We start from the raw sequence: 24,865 nt of genomic DNA, 5'->3' as shown, positions 1-24,865 counted from the left end.
GTAATCAAAATAGGAAAATGACCACTGGTAAACAGGTCGTCTAAGACATTCCATTCGAACCTATCAACAATATTATTGGAAAACAGAGTTAAATCTATTGACGAATAGGTTCCATGAGCTTTTGAATAGTAAGTGCTACTCTCTGCCTCATTTAATATACAGAGGTTATGATCATTCATCATCTGTTCAACCTTTGAACCATTTATGTCAACATCAACACAATTGGTGTCCCATATGGAGTTATGGGAGTTGAAGTCTCCTAGTAATAGTATATCCTCTTGCATATTTGGGAGTACTTTAGGTAGATTTTGTATATCATAGTTGCAAGAGGGTTGATTGTACATATTATAGATATTAAAGGTGTTGTTATTTAGATGTAATCTAACTCCAGATAATTGAAATTCTGATGTGTTGAATATTGAAGCATCATAAGTTACTTTATTATGAACATATACTGCAGTCCCTAAAGTATTGGGAGAAGGGATTGAGCGAGATGCTAAATTGTAGTTTCCTATTGAAGGAACAGTATCATTAGTATGTTGTAAGCATATTGCAATAGGGTTATAATTTTTCAATAGTCTTTGGATTTCCCCTAGATGTAAACGAGTTTTAAGACCATTAATATTCCACTGAATTATGTAAGGGTTGAACGTTACGGCAAAGAAGATAAATTTCCACTGGGTAAGGCATTATTTCTGCTTATTCTGTTGGAGACGGGTTTCTGCTTGACTACGCTAGTTGTAGTTTTTTAATCAAGATTTGGTTCCTTGGGTATGCTCCCTGGGTTTTACCCTTGTTTGTATTAGCTTCCTGGGTGTCATTTGGATTAAGGTTAAGTTTTTCTATAAATTTTTCCAGTTGGAGGGTGCCTGTTGCATGTTTCTTTATTAGATGGTCAACACACATACAACCAGCATTGTGGCTTTCTAATTTGCCATACTGGTTTTTGTTTTTGTTCTTAGTAAAATTATCTATAATATTATTCATCTTATGTACATTTAGATTTTTAGGGTCATTGAATTCTGCCATGAAGCAATCGTTACAACCACATGAAACTTTGTGTGTTGTATTTTCTGCCATTGTTTTACGTGAAAGCATTAGTTTTCCAGTCATACCTAGAACTTGATAAGGGCTTATTTCTTTAATGGGTGCATTATTATTCGACTTGCTTTCACTTCCTTGAGGGTCATTGGGATTCCTATGGACTTCAACGTTTATCACTTGTTTAGTGATGTGGTTATTGACTGTGTTAGGTTCGGATCCAGAGGTTGGGAGTTCTAGTAATTTTTCGATATCTATTTCAATTGCATCTGGAGAAACAGGAGGCCTATCACCTTTGGAAGGGTAACAGATCAGATTTGACCTGGAACAACTACTCAGCTTCGAGCTTTTGCTCAGAGAGTTTATGCCTCAACTGAAAAGGAGTACAATTTAACCATAAAAGAAACACTTTCTGGTACAACTCAGGAACATAAATGGTGGTCTACCCTTAAATCTGCACTCTTTGGTGTAGATGCAACAGTTCCTCCTTTACTTAAACCAGATGGCTCAGTCACTCACTGTCCAAAGGAAAAGGCAACCCTTTTGGCTGATGTTTTTGACAGTAAACAGAGTAATGAAAAACTTGAACTTCCTCATTCCTGTTTTCCTGAGGCTAAACTAACTAGTTTAGCTTTTCGATCTCGTGAGATTAAAGCTCTGTTGATGGACCTTGATGCTTATGGAGGTGTAGACCCAAATGGTATTTTTCCTTTGTTTTTTATAAAGACAGCAGATTTCTTAGCTCTAAAGTTATCTGTTATTTTGCGCAAGTTAGCAAGAAGAGGAGCTTTTAGCACTAGTTGGAGAATTGGTAATGTTACTCCTCTATGTAAGTGTATTTGTGGTAGCTCAAGTCCCACTGATTACCGCCCAATTTCCATAACTCCCATATTATCTAAAGTTTTTGAACGTCTTCTGGCAAAACGTCTTAATAGGTTTGCTGAAGGTAATCATCTACTCCCTAGTTTGCAATTTGATTTTCGTAAAGGCCTTGGAGCATGTGATGCCCTTCTTACAATATCCAATGCAGTACAGAAATCCCTTGATTGTGGTCGGGAAGTTCGTATGATTGGCCTTGATTTTAGTGCTGCCTTTGACCGTGTTAATCATGAGGCCCTTGTTTTCAAACTGAAACAGTTGGGAGTGGGTGGGTCGTTTCTTAGCATTATTATTGATTTTTTAAGTAATAGATCTCAAAGAGTTGTTGTTGATGGGCACCATAGTGATTATAGGAATGTGATATCCGGCATTCCACAGGGTAGTGTTCTTGGCCCATTACTTTTCATACTATATACACATGACATGTGGTTTGGCCTAGAAAACAAGCTTGTTGCATATGCAGATGATGCTACTCTCTTTGCATCAATTCCATCCCCTGAATGTAGATCTAGGGTTGGTGAATCCCTTAATAGAGATTTAGCTAGAATTAGTGCATGGTGCAAATTATGGGGTATGAAGTTGAATCCTAACAAAACTCAAAGTATGATTGTAAGTAGGTCAAGGACGGTGGCTCCTCAACATCCGGATCTCAGTATTGATAATGTTTCTTTAAATATGTATGACTCTTTCAAAATTTTAGGTGTGATTCTCGACAGTAAATTTACTTTTGAGAAACATATAAGGTCTGTGTCTTCTTCAATTGCACAAAAAATAGGCTTATTGAGAAAGTCTTTCAAGATCAATCTATTCTGAAGAAGTGTTTTAATTCTTTCATTCTACCTTGTTTTGAGTATTGTTCTCCTGTCTGGTCTTCAGCTGCTGATTCTCATCTTAATTTGTTGGACAGAAACTTACGGTCTATTAAATTTCTTATTCCTGATCTAGATATTAATCTCTGGCATCGTTGTTCAATTAGTTCATTATGCATGTTGCATAAGATTTTTCATAACTCTGACCATCCTTTACATTCAGATCTCCCTGGACAATTCTATCCTGTTCGTAATACTAGGCAGGCAGTTAATTCTAATAGCCAGGCCTTCTCCATCACGAGGCTCAATACTACGCAGTACTCTAGAAGTTTTATTCCAGCTGTTACCAAGTTGTGGAATGATCTTCCTAATCGGGTGGTTGAATCAGTAGAACTTCAAAAGTTCAAAGTTGGAGCAAATGCTTTTTTGTTGACCAGGCGGACTTGAGTCTTTTATAGTTTATTTATGACATATTTGTTTTTGATGTTGTTAATAGTTTATATATGACATGTCTGTTTTGACGTTGTTACTGTTTTTAGAATGATTTATTGTTAATTTGTTCTCTTCATTTATTTATTTCCTTATTTCCTTTCCTCACTGGGCTATTTTTCCCTGTTGGAGCCCCTGGGCTTATAGCATCTTGCTTTTCCAACTAGGGTTGTAGCTTGGATAGTAATAATAATAATAATAATAATATTATTTGTTTTTTTGGGTTTGGGTGGTGTTGTATCTTCAATTACTCTTTTCTTGCTCACGCATTTTGATTTATGGGGCTCGATATCAACCATCTCTATTTCTCCTATGTTTTCTATAGCCTTGCTGGCACTGTCTGTGGCAAGTGTGTTGTAACGGTTTTGCAGTGGAATACGGTCTTCTTTCTTTAAGGGACCATTTTGGCCAACTTTGTTATTTGGTTTTTTGTTTATTCTACTGCTATTATTGTTTTCCAGAATAGCTGGAACTGGATGAGAGTTCTGTGGCTGGCTGGAATTATTGGAAATCTTGTCGGGCCTTGAGGGATTTGTTGATGAAGAAGGTGAAATCTCAGGATATTTAGATCCAGCAGTAACTGTGGGGTAAGTATTCCTTGAATTATTATTCAACTTTACGGGATTGGACAAAACTCTGGCATATGTTGGATTAGAACCATTAAGTATTTTCCTTGCTGCGCCAAAAGTTATATGCTCATTATTGGCAGTCTCAATTATTGATTGCTCCAGTTTGTACTGAGGACACAGTTTAGAATTGGGAGAGTGAGCTCCCTCACAATGGAAACAAAACTTTTCATGAGTAAAATCGGCGGAGGTATCATGGAATTCGTTGGGATCATGAAATTCGGAACAAATATAACATCTTTTCTTATTAGTACACTTTACATTAATGTGGCCATACTCGTAACACTTATAACATTGCATTGGTCGTGGGTGGAATTTCTTGACCGGAATGTTTAAGTGTCTGATCTTGATGTAATCTGGTTGGTAATGTGATGAAAAGATTAAACAAATTGCATTATTATTCCCTTTTAGTTTTTTAGCTTTAAGAACGGTAGCTGGGCATCTTTTCAGTATATCTTCATCAGAAAAATCACTTAAATCCCTACTATAAATAATCCCTCTTGCATGGTTGTAAGAGTGGTGAGGAGAGACTCTCTGAATTATATCTGACGAGGAAGCTTTAAAATTATTCAATAATACAGCTTGAGATTCGTTACCTGCTTTAATAAGCAGACAACGGCCATAGCGTGTTAAATTTCCCTGTGGAATACAGCCTACCTTTTTTTCAATACATTCATACCCCTTTATCAGATTATTACAGCCCTCCTTGTATGAAGCAACATACCAGACTGGTTCTGGTACTATTCTGGTATTTTCCAGAACTTCTTCATGCAAGGCAGAACATTTGGGTTATAAAGTCATACTCCGAGTCTAAAACATTTTTTATACTATGCAATTTCACTCGACTAGAAAGGTCAGAAACTTTACCATTTCTTATTTCATGAAAAGCATTTGTAGCTTGTAATGTGTTACTAAAAGTGACATAAGCCTCAAATTCTTGTTTATCTTTGGAGAGCTGCAGTTTCATTCTTGTTATATCTCCAAACTTTTTCAGAACATTAAATAATTCTTCATAATTCCCACTGCGAGTAATTCCCTCACAATATAGGACCCTTAAATATTTATTTAAACTGCCAGAGTTTTTATTTCTCTGGCATCTGGGGGAAGTTGGAATAAAAGGTTCCAGAGTAATAACACTGGATGAATGCGAGTCCATCGAGTGAACTATTTTCCTGGAAGAGTCAACCAGAGAGGAAGCGGATTGGTCGTCAACGGGTTTCGGTGGGTTCGCCATAATGACGAGAAGATTAATTTCATCTGGATATTCACCCCACCCACCAAGGAGCCACACTTAGAGGACGGGTTCATCCCTACAATTAGGGCCGCCCTAGGGGCAATATCCAGAGATACACCCCGCCCTCAGTACTTGAGGCGTCATGATGGCCGTCAACATCAGACCCAGCACTGAGGGAAAGGTTTGACATAAAACTTTCCCCTCACTCGGTCACGTCAGGTACTCGAGTTCTTTTGAGATGGCATGCCGTCCATCCCACCTGCATCAAATCCAAAGAGGCAGCCAAACCATAATCAAACATAAGCCAAAGTCAATAACAAGTTCATGTCCAAGAGTTGGAGATGGGAGAAAAAAGGAAAAAACAAAAGGAAAAGAGAAAGTGCTGACTAATTTAGTTGGATCAACAGCTTGGCACCAAGGACCAGTGGGGAAGCAATTCCCGCCAAACATCGGAACCCAGCTGTTAATCCCTAAGCCCCCCATCCTCATCAAGGCTTCAGCATCTGGGGGGTCTTCATCCCCAAAAAGGCAATCAAAGAAGGAAATGATAGCTATTCCTCCTTCAAGAATGACTAATTCTTGCTAATTCTCACAAGTCACACTCTAAGCAAATAAAAATGTAGTACAGTAACTGTACATCTCTTAATTATATTAACGAAGTAACTTCTACGTCAAACTCTTTACTAAAGTCAAGTTCTCTCACTGCGAGTTAACACAATCAGGTTAATGTATGGAAGTACAGAGTATCATTAAAAATTATTGGCTTCAAGACAAAATGGCCATTTGAATTATGTTTAGGTTACTGTACTGCGAAAGCTATATAAGAAGTCCTGAGCACATCTCTAAACAAAAATCTAAATTATACTTACTCTCAATGTGGATTTCTTCCTGAACTTTAACCTTTTCTTTTTCCAGTATATCCAAGCCTTCTTCTAGTCTCTTCTGTTCCTCATGGAAGTCATATACGATATGAGTTGTACTTTCGGCAAATCTGTCATATTTTTTCGTAGTAAACCGACTCCATACTGGAAAAGATATCAACATAAAAAGATTGTTACGAGATTTATAAATTCCTTGAAATAAATGAAAGGATTTTCCATACACAAAAAAATTAAAATAGTTTCCAAAAGCTATGTCGTACTGTAGTGTATTCATATTTTCCCTATGATTACTGTACAGTATATCAAGAACTCCTATGAAAATTAATTTCACATAAAATTACGGTATTATACTAATGTAAAGAACATCAAAAACACATGAGAAATTTAAGATAAATGCAATATCCTAAATTTTAACAATTACACTTTCATTGTTCCAAAACTCTTTAGAATAAAATCATATTCCATAATAATAATAATAATGATAATAATGAAATAATAATAGTAACAATAATAATAATACACCTTTATCAATTTACTTGTCTTAATCCTATAATATCTTCCTTATCTATAAATCTTATCATAATCCTAAATTGGGTGTTTTACCTATATAAAAAAAAAAAAAATATTTCCTCTCTATATGTCATAAACTACTTTAATCTAAATTGGTGAAACACTCTACTGACTTTTCATTCTACAACATTCACTAAAGCTTTAATATTTTGTTTTCCTGGAAGACAGTAATGTTATCTTACTAATAATAATGTTCTGACTTTTTTAATTTTATCATTATTTATAACTAAATTCTTTTAAATTAGAAGTTAACCATTTTGTTTAAGAAGGCAAAAGCAGTCATCTCTGAATAGGTTCCTTGTGAAAGTTGAACGTAAGAGTGTAAATAGGATGTCCAGAAAGTGTAAATTAAGTGATTCAGTTAGTGATAGTGAAGGTCTTTAAAGGGAGAGGACTACTAATATTGTATCAGAGGTTTTTGACAAGGGGGACTCTCCCACCAAGGCAGTAACCCCTCCTCCTCCTCTCTTGTCTCCCCAACCACTACTCTCCTCAAGGTAAAGTGCAATTTGTCAATATTTCTATTATTAATTGTGAATTATTAATTTGTGTTCATTTCCAATGTTATGGTTTATTTATAACGGCAATTACCAAAGAAAAATTCTTTAAGAATTAGTGTATACAGTGTGTACTGTCTTTATGGACGTAATGCATTGAGTGAATTTCCTTTATTTCTCATGGGAAAATTTTTTCAAGATACAAGCATCTTAGGATGCGAGATTACTCCCAGAACAAATTAAACTCATAAACCAAGGTACTGTATCAAGAATTCATATAGATATATCTCCATAACAAAATGCTTTTAAAATGGAGTATTTATGATAAAACAAAGTTTTATGAATACTTACCTGGCAGTTATATATATATATAGCTGAGTCTCCGACTCCGGCAGAATTTAATAAAAAATCGCGGACACCGCCTTGTGGTGGTTGTGTGTTAGATGGTTAACAACCCTTACAGGGTGGTACTTGGAATCATTCCCGTTTTCTGCTCCTCAGATTATCTTTGCCCGACCTGTCTCCTGAGGGGAGGTGGGTGGGCTTTAAAATATATATATAACTGCCAGGTAAGTATTCATAAAACTTTGTTTTATAATAAAAACTCAATTTTTATGAATAGTACTTACCTGGCAGTTATATATATATAGCTGATTCACACATTTGGAGGAGGGAAACAGACAGAAAAACATAGTTGGGGAAACAACAAAAGGGATTTTGACGTAGGAAAAATCTATTTCTGGGCGAAGGACCTGTGCCGCCCAGTGAATAAGCTCCATTTAGCACTTATTCTTAGGTAATTTACTGCTAAATATACCAGAGAAAAAATGTAAAGGAGTGCTAGGTTAACTAGCTCGCTCACCTATTGGTGTCGGTATAAAATTGGGCGTATAGTCCAGAGGTCCCGCACTATTTAGATTCATCCACGACAGAAACCCCAATAGAGGAGAGCCGTTCAACCTCACTCGGTACTACTAACAATGCATCCGCTCAGAACCCAACTTCTTAGCACCCAAAGTTTGGGGACTCCAAGGGAGAGGAGCTGGGAGGGTTCACTGGGCGGCACAGGTCCTTCGCCCAGAAATAGATTTTTCCTACGTCAAAATCCCTTTTCTGGGCTCGAACCTGTGCCGCCCAGTGAATCTATACAAGAGAAAATGTCACCAAACTTGCAAAATAAAGGAAAAAACATAAGCGTAAGGGAAATACAGGATGCTTTTAATCAGAGATGAGTACCAAAAAACAATTATAAGGGTATCTTAAATATGAACATAAATCCAATAAGGTAGGTATAATAATGCCGTGAGTGATAATATATACAGATACTCAGGAGCATAAAATTTACAAATATAATAACAGTATTCAGGTGCGAGACCAACGAATACAATAGGGTATAAATGAGGCAGGTAAGAGGGAGAGATAAAGAGTCAAGGCATTAACCTGAGAGTTACTTGGGAGTAACTACGCTCCCTGCGGCTACTGTAGAAAATTTTAGGGCTTCCAAATGTTTAAGGTAGTGTTTCTTGAACACTGACGGTGATTTCCACCCTGTATACCTGGAAAGGTCTGTAAAATTCATGTGGTGAAAGAAGTTCACCGAGGTAGCAACCGCCCTGATATCATGTGCAAGAGGAAAAGAGTCAGGGTTAGCTTGTTTAATAAAATACAAGATTTGTTGCCTGATCCCTTTAATAGTAATGGTACCGCCTTGTTCTCTAACGAATAGAGGCCCCGAGGAGTTAGAGGAGGTCCGGGATAAATAAGACCTAAGAGTAGTAACAGGGCACAGAGACGGATCTTGCGTGAGGGGAACAATTTTCCAGGAAGACCATCTGTTTTGAGGGTCTTCGTTCTTAGCCAAAAAGAATTTGTTAGGAGAAAGAAGGACCTCTCCCGAAGGCAGGAAGTCAATATGACCCGGGTCTCTCGACAAGGCTGCCAATTCAGAAATTCTTGCCCCGGAAGCCAAGCTCACCAGGAAAAGTGTTTTCCTGAGAAGGGGAATGTAATCACAAGAACTGTTAATGGTATCAGAAGCCAATCTGAGTACGTCATTAAGGAACCAGGTCACCGGAGTAGGACGAGTAACCGGTTTCAGTCTGGCACAAGCTTTCGGAATTGAAGCTAACAAAGAGTCGGTTAAGTCTATGTTAAAACCCACTAGGAAGATCTTTTTCAGAGCCGATTTAATAGTGGTGATAGTATTGGCTGCCAGACCTGATTCTAATAAAGATCTAAAGAAAGTGACTGTAAGGTTCAAGTTCATACAGTTCACGTCTGAGTCTATTAAAAATTTTGCCAACTTTTTAACTGCAGAGTCATACTGGCGGATGGTGGAATCCCGTTTATCCGATTCTAGGAACAAGGTGTTTTGAGGATCAATATTGGCACCATGCATAGCCGCAAACTTCATAAAGTTCATAAAGTTAGGGCGCTCTGAATGTTTGAGAAAGCGTACACAACGCGTGTTTGTACTATCTGAGACAGAACCGGATTGGGTATCGGGTGAGGGTATAGTCTCAACTCTCGCAGGAGAGGATACCAGTTGCTCTTGGGCCAGTTGGGTGCGACCAAGGCTACTTGTCCCTTGAAGGATCTCAGTTTGTCTAGAACTTTCAGCAAAAGATTCACCGGGGGAAAGAGATAAATCTTTTCCCAGGTGTCCCAATTCTGTGACATGGCGTCTGTGGCGTAAGCCTGAGGGTCTAGATTGGGAGCCACATATACTCTCAATTTGTGGTTGGATTCCGTGGCGAAGAGGTCTACTTGGAGACCGGGAACCTGAGAGAGAATCCACCGAAATGACTTTAGATCGAGTGATCATTCCGATTCTAGAGGGGAGGTCCGGGACAGGGCGTCTGCCACTACATTCCGGACTCCCGCCAGGTGGACAGCTGAAAGATGCCAACGGTTCAAGGCTGCTAGGGAGAATATGGCTACTAGAACATGGTTCAGAGGCCCTGACTTTGACCCGCCTCTGTTGAGGCAGCGGACCACCACTTCGCTGTCGAGGACCAGACGAAGGTGTTGTTTCTTGGGAAGAGCAAGACGTTTCAGGGTTAGAAGAACTGCCATGGCCTCTAGCACATTGATGTGAAATTGGCGGAACAAGGGAGTCCAAAGACCTTGAACTTTCTTGAGCTGAGAATAACCACCCCAACCTAACAAGGATGCGTCCGTGTGAATGATTAATTTCGGAGGCGGAAATCGAAGGGGAACTGACTTTGACAGACTGTTTGCTCTTGTCCAAGGAAGAAGTCTTTCCCGTAGAATGGGAGGAAGGCGGACTTTCCTGTCCCGGAGCTTCCGGTTCGCCCTCGAACGCCAGACACGATTGATATCTTTCAATTTTGCCTTCAGAAGAAGATCCGTCACTGAGGCAAACTGAAGGGACCCCAGAATCCTCTCTTGGAGTCGTCTGGAACTTACTTTGTCTTTGAGAAAGCGTTTGGTGTTCCTTGCAATCTCTAACCTCTTGGGTCTGGGAAGACACAGAGTATGAGATATAAGATCCCATTGCAGGCCGAGCCATTGGAACTTCGATTTTGGAAGAAGACGGGACTTCTTGAAGTTGATCTGGAAGCCTAGAGATTGAAGATAATGGATGACTTTGTGAGTGGCTTTTAGGCAATTTTGGGAGGTGTCTGACCAAATAAGCCAGTCGTCCAGATAGGCTACTACTTGAATCCCTTGATTCCTGAGTTCCTGAACAGCGACTTCTGCTAACTTTGTGAAGATCCTTGGGGCGATGTTGAGCCCGAAAGGCATCACCTTGAAGGAGTAACTTTTGTCCCCTAAGCGAAAGCCTAGGTACGGACGGAAGTGTCTCGCTATCGGGACGTGATAATAGGCGTCTGTAAGATCGATAGAGGTGGTGACGGCCCCACGGGGAAGTAAGGTCCGCACCTGCGAGACGGTAAGCATTCGAAACTTGTCGCATTGAATGGACAAGTTGAGAAGGGATAGGTCTAGAATCACTCTTCTCTTGTCTGAATCCTTCTTCGGGACACTGAACAGCCGACCTTGAAACTTCAGGTGTTTCGTTTCTTGTACGGCGTTCTTTTGTAAAAGATCCTGGACAAACTCGACCAGGTCCGGAGTGGAATGTTGACGAAATTTGTTCGGAGGAGGAGGTCCTTGAATCCAACTCCACCCCAGTCCCTTGGAGATGATACTGAACGCCCAGGGACTGAACCTCCATATGTTGCGGAAGGCATAGAGCCTCCCCCCTACCTGCTGCCTCCACGTCCGCCTCGGAAGTTCTTTCCTCTGCGAAAAGCTCTTCCCCTGCCTTTGTTCTGGTTAGAACCACGGTGGTAGCCTCATACGACTGGTTAAAGGCAGGAGAAGTGGCGGAGGCACCAGAAAGCTGGCTCTTAGGAAGCAGAACGGTGACATAGTCGTCCGAAGGAGCCTGAGAGGTGGAAGGCTGTGCCGGGGCAACAGGAGATGGGGGAAGAGGCAGCTGGAAAATGGGCGAACCAGTCTGCTGTTGCCTGAACTGGGTGGAAGTATATGGACGGAGCTTCTTCCTACCCCGGGCTTGGTAATTTGCAGGGTCAGATTTACGTTTAGGAGTCAAACCCCAACGGGCTTTAAGGCTCTGGTTGACTCTAGTGGCCTCCGCCAAGACTTCCTCTACAAGGTCCTCAGGGAAGAGGTTTGAACCCCAACAGGAGGACCGGATCAGCTTATTAGGTTCATGCCTAATAGTCGCCTCTGCCAGGACATGTTTGCGACACTTGCGTTTAGCAGTAGCGAAGTCATACAGGTCGTAGTATAATGACTGCAACGTAGCCTTGTTGAGAGATTTAAAAATACTCTCAGTATCGTAAGTCAAGGCTATCGACTCCGTGGAAGTGGCCAGGTTCAGAGTACGGCCAACGCGTAGGCGAGAATCATACTCCTGTTTAATGAGGGATTCCGGGAGACGGGGAAGCCGCTCACTAAACATTACCGAAGCACAGTCTGCTGCTAGCTTTCCTGAGGTAAATGTGGTATGGACGTTGTCCCAACACTCAATGCCTGAAGGAAGAAGGAGGGAGATTGGATCCACCTCTCGGATGGGAGGCAAGAGCGTCTCCTCCAGAGCATATTAGAAGGCAAGCTCTGCTACCTTATTGACACATGGAGTCACGGTGTTTTTGTCCATTAGGAACATTGTAAAAGAGCTCTTATAAGGCGTCAACATAGTGTTGGTGCAGCCGATGTCATTCAGGAATCTGGCCCACACAGATTGGGCCTGCTCTTTTGGGAAGATGACTGTCTCCTTGGGGACCTTGTCTAACCGAACCAAAGCTTCCTCGGTAAGCCTGGCATAACCATGAAATGGAAATGCCAGACCAGGAGGAAAGAATTCAAAGTCCTCTAGGGGACGAGTGCCAAGACCCTCCAAAGTTAACATTCCGTCTGAGAACGGGGAATGAAGAGCCATACGCCAAGGGTTGTTTTTGGCAAACTGCGGGAGCTTAGAGGCATCCGGGATGAGAGAGCTTTGGACCCGCTCCGGAGCACCTTGCTCTAATGCCCCAAGTCTCTGACCGATGTTAGAGAACATCGTGTCCATCTTAGACTGTATCTCTGATACAAACTTAGCCTGCATCTCCGACACGATGCGAAGCATGGCTGATTCGGAAAGGCCCGGGCTAGCAGCAGGTGTGGCGGAATGAACTCCCGGGTCGCGAGACTTAGAGGAGGAGCCAGAAGCCTTAGATGACAGGTTTGTATTCTGTTTAGAACCATGAGAAGCCTTATGAGGCTTATGAACTTTAGGTAAGGTTCTAGACTTATTCTTGGGGGGAACCGGGTGTGATCGTTGGGACGAATCACGGTCCCCAGAAAAACCATGGAAGGAAGAGCGATCAGAAGAAGAAGAAAGAGAGGGGCTAAGGATAGGAATCTCAGCGCCAGAAACACCTGCCTCACTTACCACCCTACCTGTATCTGGATCATCCAATAACATGGGTTTCACGTCAAGGTTCATGGAGGCAACATTGTCTTCTAGATCTCCGGGGGCGTCCGACGGATCCTGCTCTGGATCAATAAACCCCGCTATGGTGGTATCAATGTGGGCAATGATGGGAGCTGCAACATGCCTAGCCACAGCGGCTGAAGACTTGGCGTTGGGGTAAATCAGGGAACAGTAGTCCTCGGAGAGGACGTACGGCCGCTTGGAATTCACGTTCCGGGCAAAACCACCAACCCACACTTTCAGTGTGGCCCGAGCCGCAGACTTTTGCTCCGGGGATGCCTGAATTAATAGTGGGAATTATAAAAGGGCAGACTCCCAGTGGTCCTTCAAGACCATAGATATCTTACTAAAATAGTGTATGTATGCCAAAAAAGGTAAAATAAGAAGGCAACATAGCCAACGGGACTCACCGAGTCAGATCCAAGGGTGGTAACGAGGTCAAAACAGACCACACAGTTATCCGGGTGCCATACCACGACGTCCTCCAGCTGCACACCGCAGAGGGCGTGAGACCGACAGACGGTATGGCCGCAGGGCTGATGTAGAACAGCTGCACAGGCTGTCGTCTGACAATGCACCATTTATAAAAAGAATAGTATATGAGAAACTGTAATTCTCTTAAGTTGGGGCGGGTCCGGAGGACCCAGGCCTAACATAAGCCTAACACAAGATTAGGGCTTAACTGTAATATTCTTAAGTAGGGGCGGGTCCGGAGGACCCGGCCTAAACAAAAGTCTAGCTTAAGACTAAAGTATAGCCATCCATTCCGGTCGAGCCGGGAGTATAAAAAAGGATGCAACAACAAAAATTTAAGACACAGGGTGTCTGATTTCCCGGGGCGAGGCTAAGCCCCGGGCCGGGAAATAAAAGTATCCAAAACCAATTCGTATAGGAACTCCGGGGTCGTGATCTGTCATATAATCATCATAGGAACTGTTATAAATTAAATAGGGGGGCGGAACTGTAGATAAGAACCGCCAACGGAACCCAGAGGGTTTCATATAACATAAACCAGTGTGATAAGTGAATATAAAATAGGGTGCACCGGGATCCAACTCTGTTGACCGGTGGCCAACCAGACTAGACAGAGCCAAACCCGCCGGGACACCCGGAGGACAAAGTCCATAAACACTGAACTACCCCCTCTACAAGGAGGGAAGGCAACGGTCCCCTAGGGGAGAGGGGGAGAGAAGCCTAGCCACCCACCTAGCGAGAGGGGGAGCATGGGGGAGAATCACGTGATACGGAGCAGCTGGGCTACCAACTGACGATCCCCAACCAGACAGATCAAACGGAGTAATAGCACAATATTCATTATAATAGTAATACCGTTGATAATATAAAATAAACACATAAAAATTTTTGGGCAAGGCATGCAACATAATAATTAAATCACAAAAGACACACCTGATGGCTTAAAAAATAACATTGCCGCCTAGCACGAAGGTCGGCAGCCATAACGATACGTAAATGATATCGGCCCAAAATTTGAACCACGAGGGTTCTAAACGCTAAATAATGAATATCCATAATAACAAATAAAATTTAATAATAAAAATAATACATATAGTAACACCGCGAGTGAAACTAAAAGCTCTCAAAACAGGAGTACCAACTGTAAATGGAATCAAGCAAGATCGGTATGAACGAAGAGAATACACTCCTATAATTCAAATATTAGACGATCTAGGTTGCTCAAAACACAGCAAAACACAGCTTGGTACTTAACTTAGACGGTGTCTCCAGGGAAACCGACGAAGAAGCCATAATCCAAAGAAAATAAGCGAAAAAACGAGAGCACAACAAAAAAAGCGGGTTACACACAAGACGTGCTAAAAGGAGTTGGGTTCTGAGCGGATGCATTGTTAGTAGTACCGAGTGAGGTTGAACGGCTCTCCTCTATTGGGGTTTCTGTCGTGGATGAATCTAAATAGTGCGGGACCTCTGGACTATACGCCCAATTTTATACCGACACCAATAGGTGAGCGAGCTAGTTAACCTAGCACTCCTTTACATTTTTTCTCTGGTATATTTAGCAGTAAATTACCTAAGAATAAGTGCTAAATGGAGCTTATTCACTGGGCGGCACAGGTTCGAGCCCAGAAAAGAGTTGTAGGAGAAAAAACACCTTGATTCCTTACCTGCTATGGTAGCTGACTTCAAAGGTAACTGCCTCTAGAGTTGCTTTCCCTTAGGAGTGTTCAGCCAGGAGTAGACCTGCTACGCTGCAAACAACTCAATCGAGTCTGTCAAAGGGGTAGGACCAACTTGACTAGACTTCAGAAACTACCTTCGCCCCATAAAATAAAAAAGAATTGCAACCTTACTAAAACTAACCATCTAATCTTGCAGAAATAGATATAAGCTATCTATCTGGACTGAGGGAACCGTACCACAAGACGAGGACCTCAGACAACCATAAAAAATGTTATTTTCATTAGTAAAATAAATTTTTGAATATACTTACCCGGTGATCATATAGCTGTCAGCTCTGCTGCCCGACAGAAAAACCTAAGGACAAAATACGCCAGCGATCGCTATACAGGTGGGGGTGTACATCATCAGCGCCATCTGTCGAGCAGGTACTAAGTACTCCAATGTCAACAAAGAACCAATTTTCTCCTCGGTCCACTGGGTCTCTATTGGGGAGGAAGGGAGGGTCCTTTAATCTATGATCACCGGGTAAGTATATTCAAAAATTTATTTTACTAATGAAAATAACATTTTTCAATATTAAACTTACCCGGTGATCATATAGCTGATTCACACCCAGGGGGGTGGGTAGAGACCAGCAATATATGTTAACATTAAGAGCTAAGTATTTTGTATTTCATTTTAGCAGTTATTCAAAATAACAAACATAAAATTAATAAGTACCTGGTAAGGAAGTCGACTTGAACAATTACTCTGCCTTTTTAAGTACGTCTTCCTTACGGAGCCTCGCGATCCTCATAGGATGCTGAGCGACTCCTAGGAGCTGAAGTATGAAGGGTTGCAACCCATACTAAAGGACCTCATCAAAACCTCTAATCTAGGCGCTTCTCAAGAAAAGAATTTGACCACCCGCCAAATCAACCAGGATGCGAAAGGCTTCTTAGCCTTCTGTACAACCCAAAAAACAACAATAAAAAACATTTCAAGAGAAAGATTAAAAAGGTTATGGGATTAGGGGAATGTAGTGGTTGAGCCCTCACCCACTACTGCACTCGCTGCTACGAATGGTCCCAGGGTGTAGCAGTTCTCGTAAAGAGACTGGACATCTTTAAGGTAAAATGATGCGAACACTGACTTGCTTCTCCAATAGGTTGCATCCATTACACTCTGCAGAGATCTGTTTTGTTTGAAGGCCACTGAAGTTGCGACAGCTCTAACTTCATGTGTCCTTACCTTCAGCAAAGGAAGGTCTTCCTCATTCAGATGGGAATGAGCTTCTCGAATCAAAATTCTGATATAATAAGAAACTGCATTCTTCGACATAGGTAAAGAAGGTTTCTTAATAGCGCACCATAAAGCTTCTGACTGTCCTCTTAATGGTTTGGTACGTCTCAAATAGTACTTAAGAGCTCTTACAGGGCATAGGACTCTTTCTTGTTCATTTCCAACCAATTAGACAGGCTTGGAATATCGAACGATTTGGGCCAAGGACGAGAAGGCAGTTCGTTTTTGGCTAAAAAACCAAGCTGTAAGGAACATGTAGCCGTTTCAGATGTAAATCCAATGTTCCTGCTGAAGGCGTGTATCTCACTGACTCTTTTAGCTGTTGCCAAGCAGACGAGGAAAAGGGTCTTCAAAGTGAGATCTTTAAAAGAGGCTGATTGAAGTGGTTCGAACCTTTCTGACATAAGGAATCTTAGTACCACGTCTAAGTTCCAACCTGGTGTGGCCAACCGACGCTCCTTCGAGGTCTCAAAAGACTTAAGGAGGTCCTGTAGATCTTTGTTGTTGGAAAGATCTAAGCCTCTGTGACGGAAGACTGATGCCAACATGCTTCTGTAACCCTTGAAAGTGGGAGCTGAAAGAGATCGCTCTTTCCTCAGATATAAGAGGAAGTCAGCTATCTGAGTTACAGAGGTACTGGTTGAGGATACTGAGACCGACTTGCACCAGCTTCGGAAGACTTCCCACTTCGACTGGTAGACTTTAAGAGTGGATGTCCTCCTTGCTCTAGCAATCGCTCTGGCTGCCTCCTTCGAAAAGCCTCTAGCTCTCGAGAGTCTTTCGATAGTCTGAAGGCAGTCAGACGAAGAGCGTGGAGGCTTGGGTGTAACTTCTTTACGTGCGGCTGACGCAGAAGGTCCACTCTTACAGGAAGTGTTCTGGGAACGTCTACTAGCCATTGCAGTACCTCGGTGAACCATTCTCTCGCGGGCCAGAGGGGAGCAACCAACGTCAACCTTGTCCCTTCGTGAGAGGCGAACTTCTGCAGTACTCTGTTGACAATCTTGAACGGGGGGAATGCATAAAGGTCTAGATGGGACCAATCCAGAAGAAAAGCATCTATGTGAACTGCTGCTGGGTCCGGGATCGGTGAGCAATAAACTGGGAGCCTCTTGGTCATCGAGGTTGCAAACAGATCTATGGTAGGCTGACCCCACAAGGCCCATAGTCTCTTGCAAACATTCTTGTGAAGGGTCCACTCTGTTGGGATGATTTGACCCTTCCGGCTGAGGCGGTCTGCCATGACATTCATGCTGCCTTGAATGAACCTCGTTACTAGCGAAATGTTTCGATCTCTTGACCAGGTGAGGAGGTCCCTTGCGATCTCGTACAACGTCCTCGAATGAGTCCCTCCTTGCTTGGAGATGTACGCCAAGGCTGTGGTGTTGTCGGAGTTCACCTCCACCACCTTGCCTAGAAGGAGGGACTTGAAGCTTCTCAAGGCCAGATGAACTGCCAGTAGCTCCTTGCAGTTGATGTGTAACGATCTTTGATCCGCATTCCACGTGCCCGAGCATTCCCGACCGTCCAATGTCGCATCCCAGCCCGTGTCCGATGCGTCCGAGAAGAGAATGTGGTTGGGGGTCTGAACAGCCAGTGGCAGACCCTCTCTGAGGAGAATGTTGTTCTTCCACCAAGTCAGTGCAGACTTCATCTTCTCGAAAATAGGAATCGAGACCGCTTCTAGCGTCTTGTCCTTTCTCCAGTGAACAGCTAGGTGAAATTGAAGGGGTCGGAGGTGGAGTCTCCCTAACGCGATGAACTGTTCCAGTGATGAAGGCGTCCCTATCAGACTCATCCACTGTCTGACTGAACATCGGTCCTTCTTCAGCATGTTCTGGATGCATTCTTGGGCTTGACTGATTCTGGGGGCCGACGGAAAAGCCCGAAAAGCTTGACTCTGAATCTCCATACCGAGGTATACTATAGTTTGGGATGGGACGAGTTGGGACTTTTCCAAATTGACCAGGAGACCCAATTCCTTGGTCAGTTCCAGAGTCCACTTTAGATTCTCCAGACAGCGACGACTTGACGAAGCTCTTAAAAGCCAGTCGTCCAAATAGAGGGAGGCTCTGATGTCTGCTAAATGCAGGAATTTGGCAATATTCCTCATCAGTTTCGTAAAAACAAGAGGAGCCGTGCTTAGGCCAAAGCACAGGGCTTGAAACTGGTATACCACCTTCCCGAAAACGAACCTTAGAAAAGGTTGGGAATCTGGGTGGATGGGGACGTGAAAGTAAGCGTCCTTTAGGTCCAACGAGACCATCCAGTCTTCCTTCCTGACCGATGCTAGAACCGACTTTGTCGTCTCCATGGCGAACGTCTGCTTTGTGACAAAGACATTCAGGGCACTGACGTCTAGCACCGGCCTCCACCCGCCTGTCTTCTTCGCCACTAAGCAGAGACGGTTGTAGAAGCCCGGGGATTGATGGTCCCGGACTTTGACTACCGCTCCCTTTTGTAGTAAGAGAGACACCTCTTGCTGCAAAGCTAGTCTCTTGTCCTCCTCTCTGTACCTGGGAGAGAGGTCGATGGGAGTTGTTGCTAGAGGGGGCTTGCGCAAGAATGGAATCTTGTACCCCTCTCTGAGTAACTTCACAGATTGTGCGTCTGCGCCCCTGTTCTCCCAGGCCTGCCAGTAGTTCTTGAGCCTGGCTCCCACTGCTGTCTGAAGAAGGTGGCAGTCAGACTCTGCCTTTAAAGGACTTGGAACCCTTCTTCTTGCTCCCGCGTTGACCTTCGGCACGAGCACCTCCTCTGCTGGCGGCTCTGCCACGAAAGGGCGGAATGAATCTTGACGCTGGAGTGTCCAACCTGGGTCTAGGCACAGAGGGCAAAGGGGTGGCTTTGCGTGCGGATGACGCCACCAGGTCATGAGTGTCTTTCTGGATCAAGGAGGCGGCAATCTCCTTTATCAACTCCTCAGGGAAGAGGCACTTCGAGAGAGGAGCAAACATAAGCTCCAACTTTTGACATGGGGTGACTCCAGCTGACAAGAAGGAGCAAAGGTGATCCCGCTTCTTGAGGACCCCGGACACGAAAGAAGCCGCAAGCTCACTAGAACCATCCCGTATGGCTTTGTCCATGCAGGACATAATGAGCATGGAAGTTTCCTTATCAGAAGGGGAGGTCTTCCTGCTCAACGCTCCCAAACACCAGTCCAAGAAGTTAAAGACTTCGAATGCTCGGAATACTCCTTTCATAAGATGGTCCATATCCGAAGGAGTCCAGCAAATCTTGGAGCGTCTCATAGCCAGCCTGCGGGGAGAGTCTACCAGACTTGAGAAGTCGCCCTGGGCAGAGGCAGGAACTCCCAAGCCGAGAACTTCTCCCGTGGCATACCAGACGCTAGATCTGGAAGCAAGCTTGGCCGGGGGAAACATGAAGGTTGTCTTCCCAAGGTGCTTTTTGGACTGCAACCACTCTCCCAGTACCCTTAAAGCTCTCTTGGACGAGCGAGCGAGTACGAGCTTCGTAAAGGCAGGAGCTGCTGACTGCATGCCTAAAGCGAACTCAGAGGGAGGCGAGCGTGGTGCTGCAGACACAAACTGATCCGGATATAAATCCTTGAACGGCGCAAGCACTTTCCTAAAGTCCAAGGAGGGAGGCGTGGTCTTGGGTTCGTCGATGTCCGAGTGTTGGTCGTCAAGATGTGCAGCGTCGTCATCATCAGAGAGTCCATCGTCTGAATGTTGAGGAGGATGCGGCAAAGGAGTAGGTAAAAGCTGGTCGGCTGAGTCCGGCAGCACGGGTGCATGCGTAGCTGCACTGGACCCAACGTCATGGAACTGTTGGTCAGTCTGAGAACTGGCAACAACCATAGCTGAGTGGGGACGCAAAGCGTCTACTCCCGACTGTGGTCGGTTAGCGGAGACCACCGTGGGTTGCGGAGGCTGACGCATCGCGTCAAAACACGGCAACTTAACTCCACCCTCCTGTTGTTGTGGTAGCACACGAACGTCAACGGAGGGTTCCGTGCGTCGGTGAACGTCAACATGCGTCTGGCAGGGTCGACTGCGCATGGGTGGTGGAGCTCTCACAGCTGGAATGTGGGAGCAGGCAGCCTCAGCGTCTACTGGGCGCACAACCGTGGATGGTTGTAGGCTAACGGGTGCAGCGTCAACCTTCTCCGCACGATACTCCTGCATGAAGGAAGCTAACTGAGTCTGCATAGACTGAAGCAAAGACCACTTAGGGTCTACAGCAGCTGGTGCGGCAACAGACGGAGTTACTGCCCGTTGCGGTACCACTTTGCCTCTCTTAGGAGGTGTGCAGTCGTCGGAGGACTGCAGCGAGTCCGAACTGACCCAGTGGCTACACCTGGGCCGTTGGACTTGCTCGGAAGGGACCTTGCGTTTAAGAGGCCGTGAGACCTTGGTCCATCGTTTCTGGCGTGAAACCTCTTCCGCAGACGAGGAATGAACGGGCTCACTCGTCTTCTTGTGGGTGGGACGATCTAGGCAAGATACGTCCGAAACCACGGAGGGAACGTCTGTCCGCTGATTAAAGCCAGTCGAACCCTTTGGTCGTACGACATTGCTTCTCCCCTGGGCTTGGGAGCTTGCAAGAGGTCCCGGACTGGGAGGACGACAGGCACGAACAGACGCACCCTCATGCGTAACACTGACACTTTTCACTGCACTAACACTCACTTCACTTCCCACTGCACTTTTACCTTTCAACTCCCTGACGTCAGCCATGAGTTGATTACGGTCATTCGCCAATGACTCGACTCTCTCACCCAGAGCCTGGATGGCACGCATCATATCTGCCATCGAAGGTTGATGAGAGCTAGCAGGGGGGTCGGGTGCAACCACTACAGGGGAAGGAATAGGTTGTGGGGCATGGGGAGAGGACAAATCAACTGAGCGAGACGAACTCCTCCTTACTCTATCTCTCTCTAGCCTACGTGCATATTTCAGGAATTCTTGAAAATCGAATTCCGAAAGCCCAACGCATTCCTCACATCGATCTTCCAATTGACAGGCTTTACCCCTACAATTGGAACAAATGGTGTGCGGATCGATAGAGGCCTTCGGAAGACGCCTTGAACAGTCCCTAGCGCTACACTTCCTGTACTTGGGGACTTGAGAAGGGTCAGATATCTTGAATTAGTCAAAGGGGGAATTCAAAATCTATCCAAGTCGTCAACAAATAATCCAAAATTCAATAAAAGAATGCAAGGAAGTATTGAAGATAACTTCTGCACAGCGATAGCTAATAACCAGAAATGAATACTTCACCAAATAACGTGAAAATCAATCCAGAAAACAAGAGCGTATTTAGTAGGTCTTGCCGGTGGCACGACAGAGAGAAAATTGGTTCTTTGTTGACATTGGAGTACTTAGTACCTGCTCGACAGATGGCGCTGATGATGTACACCCCCACCTGTATAGCGATCGCTGGCGTATTTTGTCCTTAGGTTTTTCTGTCGGGCAGCAGAGCTGACAGCTATATGATCACCGGGTAAGTTTAATATTGAAAAACACAAACCCATATACAAGTACATAAACTAAGGTTGAGTGGTGGTAGTAACTCCTTTGCCTAATACAGAAGCCGCAGCTACGTATGGGCCCAAGGTAATACACTTGTCATAGTCCACTCTTACTTCTCTGAGGTAGTGAGAAGCAAAGACAGAGTTGCTCCTCCAGAACGTTGCGTCCATGATCTGCCTAACTGACATATTTCTCCGGTATGCCAGTGAGGTAGCAATGGCTCTTACTTCGTGAGCCCGTACTTTTAACAGGGCGAAGTTTTCTTCCTCACAAAGGAGGTGGGCTTCCCTAATAGTTTCCCTCAGGAAAAAGGACAAAGCGTTCTTTGACAGGGGTTTTTGAGGATCCTTCACCGAACACCATAAGGAGTTGGAAGCACCCCTCACGTTCTTAGTGTGGGCCAAATAAGCCTTGAGAGCCCTAACCGGGCAGAGGAGGCTTTCCTGTTCCTGACCCACTAGGTTTGTGAGATTAGGGACTTCAAAAGTCCTGGGCCAGGGTTTCGAAGGGTTCTCATTCTTGGCGAGAAAGTCGAACCATTCAAACCGCTCCATTTTGGGTGAAGCCTACACGCTTCTCGATTGCCTGGACCTCGCTGATCCTCCTGGCAGTCGCTAGAGACAAAAGGAAGAGGGTTTTCTTAGTCACATCTCACAGAGAGGCTTGCGAGATAGGCTCAAACTTCTTGGAGCACAAAAACTTAAACACCACATCCAGGTTCCAAGAAGGGGGTCTTAACTGCACCTGCTTCATTGTCTCAAAAGACCTAATGAGGTCCTGCAAGTCCTTATTCTGAGATAACTCTAAGCCTCTATGCCTAAAGATGGTTAAGAGCATGCTCCTGTATCCTTTAATGGTAGATACAGCCAGCTTAGCATCCTGCCTGAGGTACAAAAGAAAGTCTGCAATCTGGCTTAGGGATGTAGAGGACGAGGAAACCTTGTGTCTCCTGCACCAAGCTCTAAAGGTCTCCCACTTTGACTGGTAGACTCTTTGTGAAGAGATCCTCCTTGCTCTGGCAATAGCTTTCGCCGCTTGTGCCGAAAAGCCTCGAGATCTGAAAAGCTTCTCGACAGTCTGAAGGCAGTCAGATTGAGAGCGAGGGGGTTTTGATGAAATTTCTCGAAGTGGGGTTGTCTGAGAAGATCTGGACTTGCCGGGAGTCTTCTTGGAACGTCCATCAGCAACCCTACCACTTTGGTGAACCATTCCCTCGCAGGCCAGAATGGAGCCACTAGGATCATTCGTCCCGAATCGAGGAGAGCGAATTTCCTGACAACCAGATTGATGATCTTGAACGGGGGAAGGCATACATGTCCAGCCCCGTCCAATCCATCAAGAAGGCGTCCACTGCAATAGCTTCCTCGTCCGGGACTAGGGAGCAGTAGTTGGGGATCCTCTTGTTTAGACTGGAGGCGAAAAGGTCTATTACAGGTCTGCCCCACAACTTCCAGAGGCTCCGACAGACATGCGGGTTGAGAGTCCACTCTGTGGGAAGGACTTGTCCCCTCCTGCTGAGCATGTCTGCCATGATGTTTCTCTGCCCTTGAACAAACCTTGTCAACAGCTGAGTCTCGTTCTCGTTCGCCCAAAGGAGAAGCTCTCTCGCTGTTGAGAACAGAGAGAGGGAGTGAGTTCCCCCTTGCTTCCTTATGTACGCGAGAGCTGTGGTGTTGTCGGAATTGATCTCCACAGTCTTTCCTGACACCGAGGTTTTGAAGGCCTCTAGCCCTAACAAATTGGCCATCAATTCCTTCCTGTTGATATGCCAACTGATCTGACTCCCTTCCCAAATACCTGAGACCTCTTTGTTCCCTAGTGTTGCTCCCCAGCCTGACTCGGACGCGTCTGAGAATAACACTAGGTTGGGGTTCTTCTTGAACAAGGAGATCCCTTTTCCCAACAGAGCTGGGTCCAGCCACCACATCAAAAGATCCTTGATCTTTGTTGGAATGGGAAAAGAAAAAGTGTCCTCCTGGATCTTTCTGTTCCAAACCTTTGCGAGGAGGTGTTGCAGAGGCCTTAGGTGCAGTCTCCCCAACGGGACAAACTGCTCCAGGGAGGATAGAGTTCCCAGCAGACTCATCCACTCCTTCGCTGAGCATTCCTGCTTCCTTAAAAAGTCTTTGACTTTGTCCAGGCACCTGGTCTGCCTCTCCTGGGAGGGGGAAGCCTGAAAAAGAACTGAATTCAGAACTATCCCCAAATAGAGAATAGTCTGATTTGGCTCGGTCTGAGACTTCCCCCAGTTGACGATGAGTCCCAGGTCCTGAGTCATCGTATACATCTTCATTAGGTCCTCCAGACATTTTTCTTTCGACTGTGATCAGATCAGCCAGTCGTCTAGATAGAAGGATACCCTTATCCCCTCCTGGTATAACCAGCCTGCCACATTCGCCATTAGTCTGGTGAAAACTTGGGGAGCTGTGCTGAGACCGAAGCAAAGTGCCCTGAATTGGAAGCACTTGCCCTGGAACACAAATCTCAGATATCTCCTTGAAGACGGATGAATGGGGACGTGAAAATAAGCGTCCTGCAGGTCGAGAGATACCATCCAGTCGCCTGGATGAACTGCAGCCAGCACTGACTGAGTCATCTCCATGGAGAACTTTGTTTTCTCCACGAAGGCGTTCAGAGAGCTGACATCTAGGACTGGTCTCCATCCACCCGAGTTCTTGGGAACCAGAAACAGGCAATTGTAAAAGCCTGGGGAGGCGAGGTCTTGAACCGGCTCTATTGCTCCCTTGACCAACATCTGGTCGACTAGCTCTAGAAGAGCCTCTCGTTTCCCCACGTCGGTGTACTGAGCCACTAAGGCTAGGGGAGTGTCTGAGAGAGGTGGTTTCTTTAAAAAGGGGATCTTGTAACCTTCCTTGACGACCGAGAGGGACCAGGTGTCCGCCCCTCTCCTTTTCCAACTGCCAAAAACGAGAGT

General features: G+C 44.6%; 1 protein-coding gene across 1 annotated transcript in view; it reads right to left on the bottom strand.

Annotated features, from left to right (window-relative positions):
• The window catches only part of LOC137653020 (ribosomal silencing factor RsfS-like protein, 312), a 124,955-nt gene that overhangs the window by 62,432 nt on the left and 37,658 nt on the right, over positions 1-24,865 (bottom strand). The window contains exon 4 of the mRNA XM_068386410.1: positions 5,948-6,103. Coding sequence (XP_068242511.1) covers positions 5,948-6,103 — 156 coding nt within the window. The remainder of the gene's footprint in view (positions 1-5,947; positions 6,104-24,865) is intronic.

The sequence above is a fragment of the Palaemon carinicauda genome, chromosome 14, assembly GCF_036898095.1.
Source record: "Palaemon carinicauda isolate YSFRI2023 chromosome 14, ASM3689809v2, whole genome shotgun sequence".
Classification (NCBI taxonomy): domain Eukaryota; kingdom Metazoa; phylum Arthropoda; class Malacostraca; order Decapoda; family Palaemonidae; genus Palaemon; species Palaemon carinicauda.
The sequence above is the reverse complement of the archived record's forward strand: the minus strand, read 5'-3'. Positions and strand labels throughout refer to the sequence as shown.